Source organism: Tribolium castaneum, chromosome 2 (genome assembly GCF_031307605.1).
Source record: "Tribolium castaneum strain GA2 chromosome 2, icTriCast1.1, whole genome shotgun sequence".
Lineage (NCBI taxonomy): Eukaryota > Metazoa > Arthropoda > Insecta > Coleoptera > Tenebrionidae > Tribolium > Tribolium castaneum.
In genome coordinates, this window is record NC_087395.1 from 23,083,282 (window position 1) to 23,092,870 (window position 9,589).

The window sequence follows — 9,589 nt, forward strand, 5'->3', positions numbered from 1 at the left end:
CGTTTTTAGACGAGAAATCATTATTAACATCTTAATTTTAACTAAACCAGTGCGCAAATGTTCGTTTTCGATCAAAATAAGACCATTTGGCTAGTTTTTAATTGCATATCAATGTATTTTAACTCGGCCAGTGCGAAAATTGTCGTTTTCGTCCAAAATAAGAGAGTTTTGCTCATTTTTAAGCGAGGAATATTTGAATATTATTATACTTTTCTTCTTCTTCCAAACTAAGGTGTTTTGAGTTAGTTCTCTGGTGACTTACAGCTCGATTTTAAGCAAAAAATCGTTGAAGAAAATTAGGCTATTCTCGTTTTTAGGCAAATAGTCATCTATATCAGTACGAAAATTCTTGTTTTCAACCAATTACAGACGATTTGGCTCATTTTCATATTTATTTTTATTGAAAATTGATACTACCATTGAAATGGTAGTTTTTGCCCAAAGCGAGGTGTTTCGATTGATTTCTCCCACAATTTTTGGAACGTTTTTAAACAAGCAACGTTAAAAGTCGGCGTTTTTCAACCAAAGAATGGCATAAATCGTCGTTTTTTCGTACAAAATAAGGCGTTTCTCAAACAATTGGACTCATTTTTGGGGAAAAAATCATTGTATTTTAACAATCACATTTGAAATTATTGCCATTTTCATCAAAATAAGGTGTATTTTGTTGGTGATTTTTGACTCGTCTTTAATCGAAAAATCCTTGGCAATTATTTTAAACAGTTTTTGAAGTCGTTTTTTCCTCGAAAATAAAACGTTTCGAGCACTTCTCAGGCCAATGATCCTTAAAAATCAACTTTAACTAAATCAGTACGAAAATCCTCGTTTTCGACCAAAATAAGGCGATTTGAACAATTTCTAGCAAAAATTTTTAAGTCTCAAAAATTGGAGTCGGGCAATTATTTTGATATGGATTTTATTCTCTTTAAAAGTTTGAAAAAAAAACCGAGTCAAGTCAAAGTTCAACCTTTATTGCATTCATAAAACATACAGAAACATAATAATCCCCAAAATCAGCCCCATGGGTTCAGCTGGACGTACTTTGGGGCCGCCACCCAGGCCACATGCTGGGCCCCATTGCGGTCATTAGCCGCCGCCACCGCTGCACTGGTAGCCGACAAAGACCCATCCTTCCCGGCGTTAGCCTGCTTAAGAGTCACCGAATTGGAGTGTTGCAAAGCTGCCAACTTCCGTGCAGTTTCATCTACAACCCAAAAATGACCCCACATAATTTTTTTGGCAAACTTTACCACTCCGTTGGACTTCCGCCGCCGCCGCCGCCGCACTCTTCTGGATAACGGCCGCAGCGTGGGCCTCCTTCACCGCGGCGATCTTCTGCAGCTCGGCCACCTCGGCCTTGGCGTGCGCCAGCCGCTGCTGGGCCTGGATGAGCGCATTGGCGGCCGACTTGGCCTCCTGCTGCTGGACGGCGGCCGCCGCCTCCGTCTTCTGGAGGGCGAGCGCGGCTTGCGCCTGCTTGTGGCTGGCGATGTGCTGCTGGTTCAGGACCTCGTCCTTGGCCTCCTGGACGCGGTGCTGCGCCGCCATCACGCTGGCCGAGGCCTCCTTGGCGGCCTGGATGGCGGCGGCGATCTCCGCCGGGGACGGCACGTGCGGCTTGGCGAAGGCGAAGTTGGCGAACGCGAAGTCCTGGGGGTAGCCGTCGAAGGCGACCCCACGCTTGACGGGGCCGCAGGACGCGGTCGCCACCAACAAAATCTATCGAGAAATTGGTTTACGGTTTTTTGGGGTCGTTGTTACTTACAAGAGTGTAGTAGGAGTACATGGTTGGGTTTGTTGTGATTCCGCTGAGGACTGTGGGTTTATATATTTGTAGTTTTGCAAAAATTGCTCTGAATAAATATCGGAATGTAATTATATGACAGGCAAGAAGAGGAAATTATTTCCGTGTTTGTTAGGGAATCTTTTTCGGATCACGACTTTCATTAAAATTCGCGGTATTTTAAATGAAATATAGCGAATGCGACTAATTATTTAGAACGGAAAGGTGAGCCGAATTATGTTTTAAAGTTTATCTAGAGACACTATTAATTATTATAATTTAGTACAGATGTCTGGGTTTCGATTGATGGGAGAAAGTGCTTGCGAATATTTTAGTTTTGATTTGCAAAAATTTAATCTAATTTTAAATTTATTGTTTGTGGTTAGTTTTTTGTTGAGTTGACAGAGTGTAGCGGTTTTAATCGCGTCTAGCTTTCATACACCCATAGTTGCACGATGTTAATGGTATTTTATGCCAGTAAAAGAAAAAATACGAAATTTTGAAAATATTAACTTTCAAACTTAGTTTTAAAAAGTCACCAAGATATTGCTTCTCAGTGTAAATGAACCGTGTAGACAAGGAAAACATATCAAATATGAAAAATAACACTATTTTATAAATTTGAAGCAGTTCAACTTTTTTTTAATTTCTGCTAATTCGTAATTTATTACTGTTGTTTTAATTAGGTATATCAATAATGAAAGTCATCTAACTTTTGTCAGAATTTAACATAATGTAAGTCTGAAACATAAAAAAAATGAAAAACTGAACTTGGACTTACATGGAATAAAATAAAACAAATCTACATTGAGTCGTACTCTATTTAATTCATCAGAACTTACATTTTAATGTTGTTAGTGCGTCACGCTTGTAGATATTTTTTTATACTTTTATGTTTGTTTACTTAGCGCTTTTTACGTCTCAATAAAGACAAAACGACAAATAATAATAATTATTGTTTTTTTAATAAAAATAAAAGATAGGAGCTGATTCATAATTATTAAGTTCAAGTTAAAAATTAAAAATTTTTCGCGAAGTGGTCATGCTATTTTAATTTTTAATCTTCAATCTGTATTGAATTTCATTTTAACACTTCATTTTATACAATGTGTTCAAAATAAATTGTTCATCAAGTCGACTATGGATATCAAATTCAATGTTCCGCTTCATCCAAATGGCTATCGTAGTTTCTGACTATTGTCATTTCTGTCAAATCTTTGAATTAGCTTTTTACTCATTATTTTGCATCTTTCGGCAAAGCTGTCAAGTGTAGAATTTGTCTTGATTTTGTTTATATTTCCGTAATTTTGTTGTGTATTTTTTCGTTTTTGGACTTCAAGCCTTTTTCCACTATTTTGCTGTCACTTTGACAGCATTCACAATTTAAATTGAGCGGCACATCACGTTTTACAATCATTGTGTAATATAAATTTTAAAATTTTTAATTTGTGATTGTTAATAAATATAATAATTAAAATAATAGAATTAAGTCAATGCCGAATTACTGCACAAAAAATATATTATTTTTTATGGCATTCTTAAACAAACTATGGGTAAATATTGCCTTGGGCATAAGATACGTAGAAAAAAAATAATAATAATGAAATAAAAATTCAAAAAAATTCAAATAATTTTGGGGCTTACGAAAATTTTTGTTAGGTCTAGAAATATAATAAAGCGATATAAATTGTTTCATAAATCTCAATTTTTCCCTGGTTATATTTTATAGTTTACAGTTAATGAAGATTTATTTTAACGCATAATATTCGGATATTTACTTTAGGAAACGTTTTTTTTTTCAACAGACGAGATGGTTTATTATTATCGATCGGTTTAACGAGAAATTATAATTTTTTTATAGATTTGAAAAATCCAAAGCTTTGTCTTTATTTACTTAAATAACTTCGCATTATTATTCCTGCAATATTTACTCAGTAAATGTTTCAAGAAAATCTTGTTTTTGCAATTATAAGGTTTAATGTTGAACGATTTACATCGGTAACAAAAAAAAGTTCGTTTGCTTAATCGTTATCTCGATTGTTTGTCTTACTGTAGTTACTTACTTGAAACATCTTTATTTGGAAATTTAATATTTTTGTGTCTGTAATAGAAGAATGAGAAAAAATTCATGTCGGAGCTCAAATATTGAGTTGGTTTTGAATGAAACGAATTTGAAATCTTTTTGAAAATTTTGTGACTGTTTGTCATGTTTTTGAAAATTTAGAAACGTTCTTGTTCTTGTCGGTTCTTGTCTTTTTCAAATTAATCGAGAATTTTGTTTTTAAATGCAAGATTACTTATTCTCGACTGCAACTTGCTGGAAGGTGCATTATCATTATTGCATTCGTTCTCAGCGTGGATTCTTGGGAAATGCACCAAGACCCGAATTCAATTACTTTTTTCCATGGACAATGACATTCACTAATGACAATGAACATTCGTGTTGCAAAAACACCCACTTTCGTGATTTCGCAAAAAATCGACGATTTCATCGAGCTCAAAAAATTCCTTCGGGAAAAAGAAAGGTCCTCGTGACTTTTACTCGCATCTAAAGAAAGTAAAAGTGCTCTCGACGTAACTATTTGCCGAGAAGTCACGTCCAAACCAAGTCATCCATAAAATGAAAACGACCAAATATGTTAACTGTGTTTATTAAATAACAATAAAAACAATAACAATACAAGAAAAATAACACTTAATATAGCACGTAGTAACAAAAATATAAAAAAAACTAGAAACTATAAGACTATTTCGTGATTGAGTCATCGGTACTCTTCGTGACGAACCATTTCTCTCTGAAGATTTTTTGTTTGTGGACGACGGGCACATTCTGTGACTGTTTTCCTTCGATTTTCTCGAATTTCGGCTTATTGTTCCCTTCCTTCACGTACTTGACCGACTTGTAGTGCATTTTAGGGGCCGGCTTCCCGCCCTTTTTCCCCTTTTTCTTGTCGTATTTACTGCTGGAGCTGTAGTTCTCGCTGTATTTGTAGTTGTTACTCTTGGAGTATTTCCCCGGTTTTCCCTTCTTCCTGTGTTTTTTTGGCACCGTTCTCGAGGAACCCCTTTCATTGTCTTCGTCATCGTCCTCTTCCCGGTAATTCCCATGATCATCGTCGTCTTCATCAAACGATGAATATTTGCTAAAGTAGTGATCGTCATCGTCGCTTTCTTCACTTTCTTTGTCATCGTTTTCCTCCTCTTCTTCAACTTCTTCCTCCTTGTTGTTCTCAGCGTTTTCCTCAGCCGGTTCCTCCTCGGATTGCTCTTCCACCACTTCTGGCACATTCATGGGCTTGGTGATTTTTTGCAACTGGTGGGGTTGTGGTGGGTGGAACCTCCGGTACCCCATGGGTCTTACCAAAGGGGCCTGTGGTATAAATTTTTGGGTACCACTTTGTGGGTGCATATACAAGAAATTGACAGGTCTTTGGAACCCATTGGTCTGTGCCTGGTTGGGTTGGTACAAAATCTTGCCATTGACATAGAGGTACTTCCCAGGGACGTACTGCTGGGTTTGTATGTGTTGGGGTTGGAACTGGACTTGTGCGAAATTTTGCCCGTGTCTGATCAAGGCGCTGTGCTGGACAGGCGCCGCCACTGACTCCGAACTGCTGATGAACTGGGCGGGGCCTGTGTTGGCGGGGAGGGGACTCTCCGGCTTGCTTCCCACCGGTTGGTAGAATTGGTTCACGTGGACGTTGGAAACCGCATTGGTTGGCGTTTGCTGGAACTCGTAGAGGACTTGCTGGGCGGCGACTTGTTTGGGGACTTCTGGATCGAAGACGGGCTTGATCGTCACAGGGGCGTAGAATGTGGGCGGGGCTGGGTTTTCGGGGTAGAGCAAAACTGGCCGGTTTTCGCCGTAGGTTTGGACTTGATTTGCGATCGTGCGTTTGGTTTTGTTCGTGGCGGCGGCGTCGTCAGTGGCGTTCGTGGCGTGGGTCCATGCTGTTATCTGGAGAAAGATTAGAGTCACCTAGAATGCAAAAAAATTACGAAAATGTTGGAGTGTGACCGAGAGGACTCACGATGAGGTTCATCGTCGCAGTGTTTGGAAGAAAGCTGAGCAATGACTGAATGGTCGGGGCCAGGATTTGCTATTTATAGGTGTCGGAGCGAAAAAAGCATTAAACCACAAATGGTTTAATGAAATGGTGGATTTTTTGTCGCGGAGAGATTTCTAAAGAATGTCAAGTTAATAGCGTCATTTTGGGGTAATATGGTAAACAAATCGGGCGAATTAACGGTCACAGTTTGTGAGTTTTGATTGATTCGAGACGCTTGAGTGAGTGGCAATTTCAATGTCTTGAGTTGGAGATGCGTTTTTTAAAAGTTGAAGGGATCGGGTGACATTCTGGTGATTATATCGATTCGGAATTGATTCGACACGTTCATTATTCAGGTGTTACGTGGTTTGTTTTGTTGGCGATGATACGTGGTTTTTTCTTGCAGTTTACTTTCATTTCTTGTACATTTTCCATTGTGCGACTTCCTATACGTTAATTTATTATCTAACTTCACATAAGCATAAAGGAAAAATTATAATTTATCCAAATTACACTAGATTATCTTAAAAACTTTTGCGGTTTACTACCAATTTAGTTCGGCAAGTTGTGAAAAATTTTTTATTAATTGGGACTATTAAAGCTCAATGTTGACAAAACTATTCGAAAATATGGAATTATTTTGATCCTAGTTTATGTAAAATGATCCAGGGAATCGATTGGCGTCGAGAAAATTGCCAAATTCACAATAGTTTTTTAGTTATGAATTTTTTGAAATGTTACCTATTTTTGCATTTAGCAGCAATTTGCTCGAAAACTATTAGTCGGAGAACAATAATCTTTTTTGAAAAAAATAGATAATTTAAAGAGCTTTCCAACGATAATACACTTCATGGGGTTATCTCTAATAGTTCAGGAGCTATTGCTCCAGAAATGTTCCGAGTACCCAAAATCGACAAAAACTGCGACGAAAATTGAAAAAATCATACATCAAAAAATCGAACATTTGGACTTTTTGGGGACTTTTAACAACTTTAGTGGGTTGTTAAGACATGTAGAAGTCCACAAAAATTTGCTGGAGTTAGTTTAAAACAATTTTTTTTTCACCTCTTTGAAGGTAAGTGTGTATTACTCAGGAAATTTGAGAAAAAAAAAATGAAAATTTTAAATCTCGTGAAAAGTTGGTATAATACAGAAAATGAACCGCTGAATTCGATGGAACAAACCGCATTGCTCTACGACTTTTAGTTTTTGAGTTATGAATTTTTTTAATGAATAAAATTTTTCACTATGACAAATGGCTACCCCAAATTTAGGCAAAAAATTTTAAATTTTCAATTCTTGTGAAAAATTGATATAATATGTAAAATGAGCCGTAGATTCAATGGAACAAACCGCAATGCTCTACGACTTTTAGTTTTTTTTAATGAATTTTTTTAGTGCAAAACTTTGATCGCCTCTGTAGCCGGCACCGTTGCCCGGAGCGGCTCCGGGTTTAGACGAAAAAATAGATAAAATAAAGCGCTATCAGATGGTTTTTTGTTTGTTGCTCTAAGTCTTACAGTTTCCGAGAAAAACGCAAAAAAAGGTTTCCATTTTCACTTTTTTTCAATTTTCAATCGCCAATTACGGCGAAACTATTAAAGATATCGAGAAACGGAAAAATAGAGGATAACCGGAATAAAGAACTCTACAAAATGGCATAGGACTCAAGGCGATATCTCGCAAAAAAAATTCAATTTTCAAACGCCGATTACGGCCAAACTAAAAGAGCTACAAGAGAACGGTTTGTTCCATCGTAAAGAGCACATCAAAATCTATAAGATAGAATAGGTTTCATTTGATTTAGAGACACTTTAAAAATTGACCGATTTTAAGGGGGGGGTGTCAACTTTTTTTTAATTTTTTTTATTTTCTCATTTACGGCTAAACTATTCAAAAAAGTGGGACTGTTTTGATCCTCACCTATTCAAAATGATCCGGGGAATCGATTGGCATCGAGAAAATTGCCAAATTCACGATAGTTTTTTACCAATTTTTGCATTTAGCAGCAATTTGCTCGAAAACTATTAGTCGGAGAACAATAATCTTTTTTGAAAAAAATAGATAATTTAAAGAGCTTTCCAATGATAGTAAACTTCGTAGGGTTATCTCTAATAGTTTCGGAGTTATTGCTCGATAAATGTTCCGGGTACTCGAAATCGACCAAAATCGCGACAAAAATTGAAAAAATCAAACATCAAAAAATATGGACTTTTTTGGACTTTTAACAACTCGAGTGTGTTGTATATGCATATAAAAGTTCATAAAACTTTGCTAGAATGAGTTTCAATTTTTTTTTCATATTCATGAAGGCAAGCGTCTCGACCATTAAAATTTTAAAATGGAGAGAATAAAAAGCAGTTAATTTTTTTACAAATTTATTTCAGAATTTTCAATACAAATATAAAAAATAAAAGCAACAAATTACGGTTAAAACAATTTAGAGACATTTCAGTCTTCGTCATGAACCCATAAAACAAATCAACATTATCTGTAAATTGGCTACAAGGGTCGTATGAACAAAAACCGTTTCAGAATAATCGTTGCCACCTCATTTCATTCATACGAGCCGACCTTCTTCATGATTGAACCAATTGGTCAAATATTAGGAACTGACTCCAGTCTTCAGTTATAACTATCGAGGCATTTTGGGGTAAAAACATGAACCAAACTGTCCCACCCGCAATCGGCCAGTTGCCCCTTTCTATGAGTATTCCAGTCCAGCCCATACACGAACTCCGAGTGATGCTTAATAGTCTCTAAAGCGTCACAACCCTGTTTAAAATCCCAAATCCTTGTCGTAAAATCGTAACTGACCGACGCCAGAACCGTGGCGTTATGCGGCGAAAACTGCACCCTCCTGACCGCATACTCGCACCCTTTCAATTGAAACACCGGCTGCGTGTAATTCCTAATGTCCCACCCGCGAATCAGTCCGTCCGACCCACTCGTCGCCAGCATATTTTCGTCGTATTTACACCAATCACAGGCCAGCACCTCCGCATCGTGCACCCGAAACGACGACGTGGGGCTCTGGGGGTTCAGGGTGCTCCAGAGCTTCAAGCTCCCGTCCCCCGACACGGACGCGAAGCAGTTGGGCATATGGTTGGAAAACATCGCGTTGTAGACCAGCTGCGAGTGGCCACAGAACGTGCTGATCGATGATTGTCGATTGGGGTCCCACAGCTTGATGGAGCAGTCCCAGGACGCGCTCAGGATGCGCTGCTCCTGCCGCGTCCGCGACCAGTCCAGCGAGTAAACCTCCTTCTTGTGCTCCCACAGCGTCACCGGGGGGCTGTTGGGCGACGACAGGTCCCACAGCTGCAGCCCGCCGTCCCCGGACGCGCTCACCACCAGGCTGGGGTTGCACTCCGACCACACGACGTCGAACAGGCCGTCGGACCATTGGTACGACTGCGTCTCGCAAAGCTTGCCTTCGGGGCTCACGTCTAGGATGAAGAGGGTGCCACCACCGGCCAGCCCGAAGTACTGGCTTGTCGCCACCACCAAGCGGTCGGGGTTGAAGGGGGAGAACCGGACGCTGTAGCCGTGCCGGTTCGGGGTGAGATAAGTGGCCATAATCGCGCACTTACGACATTTTCATTCTTTTAATATTTAAAATTTAACGCGGTTTGACAGTTGTCAAACGGCTGTCAAGGGCCGAAAGTGGCCAAAGCCACACCAATCGGCCGACAAACACGCAACAAAGCGCCCGCAGTGGCCCTAATTAATTAAAAATAACACGCATTGTTGTGCA

At 38.9% G+C, this 9,589-nt stretch overlaps 3 protein-coding genes across 3 annotated transcripts; all 3 read right to left on the reverse strand.

The window, feature by feature from the left end:
• Nucleotides 1–950: 950 nt before the first annotated feature.
• On the reverse strand, nucleotides 951–2,612 carry LOC103314293 (uncharacterized protein). Its single transcript, XM_008199926.3, has 4 exons — nucleotides 2,565–2,612; nucleotides 1,766–1,815; nucleotides 1,251–1,719; nucleotides 951–1,204 (listed from the first exon to the last, which is right to left on the reverse strand). The coding sequence occupies exons 2-4, from the start codon at nucleotides 1,784–1,786 to the stop codon at nucleotides 1,014–1,016; spliced, it is 681 nt and encodes a 226-aa protein (XP_008198148.1). The 5' UTR covers nucleotides 1,787–1,815; nucleotides 2,565–2,612; the 3' UTR covers nucleotides 951–1,013.
• A 1,806-nt stretch (nucleotides 2,613–4,418) lies between these two features.
• On the reverse strand, nucleotides 4,419–6,431 carry LOC107398694 (histone H3.v1). Its single transcript, XM_015983787.2, has 2 exons — nucleotides 5,815–6,431; nucleotides 4,419–5,762 (listed from the first exon to the last, which is right to left on the reverse strand). Exons 1-2 carry the CDS (start codon nucleotides 5,824–5,826, stop codon nucleotides 4,530–4,532), a joined length of 1,245 nt encoding a protein of 414 aa, XP_015839273.1. The 5' UTR covers nucleotides 5,827–6,431; the 3' UTR covers nucleotides 4,419–4,529.
• A 1,762-nt stretch (nucleotides 6,432–8,193) lies between these two features.
• Nucleotides 8,194–9,506, reverse strand: Pex7 (Peroxin 7). The gene has a single exon (XM_964771.4). The coding sequence runs from the start codon at nucleotides 9,409–9,411 to the stop codon at nucleotides 8,458–8,460; it is 954 nt and encodes a 317-aa protein (XP_969864.1). The 5' UTR covers nucleotides 9,412–9,506; the 3' UTR covers nucleotides 8,194–8,457.
• Between the last annotated feature and the right edge of the window lie 83 nt (nucleotides 9,507–9,589).

Coding starts and splice junctions, on each gene's coding strand:
- LOC103314293 (XM_008199926.3), bottom strand. CDS start 1,786: ATGTACTCCTACTACACTCTT. Junction 1,720..1,765: donor TGTACTCCTACTACACTCTT/GTAAGTAACAAC, acceptor ATTTCTCGATAG/ATTTTGTTGGTGGCGACCGC. Junction 1,205..1,250: donor GGCGGAAGTCCAACGGAGTG/GTAAAGTTTGCC, acceptor TTTGGGTTGTAG/ATGAAACTGCACGGAAGTTG.
- Pex7 (XM_964771.4), bottom strand. CDS start 9,411: ATGGCCACTTATCTCACCCCGAACCGGCACGGCTACAGCGTCCGGTTC.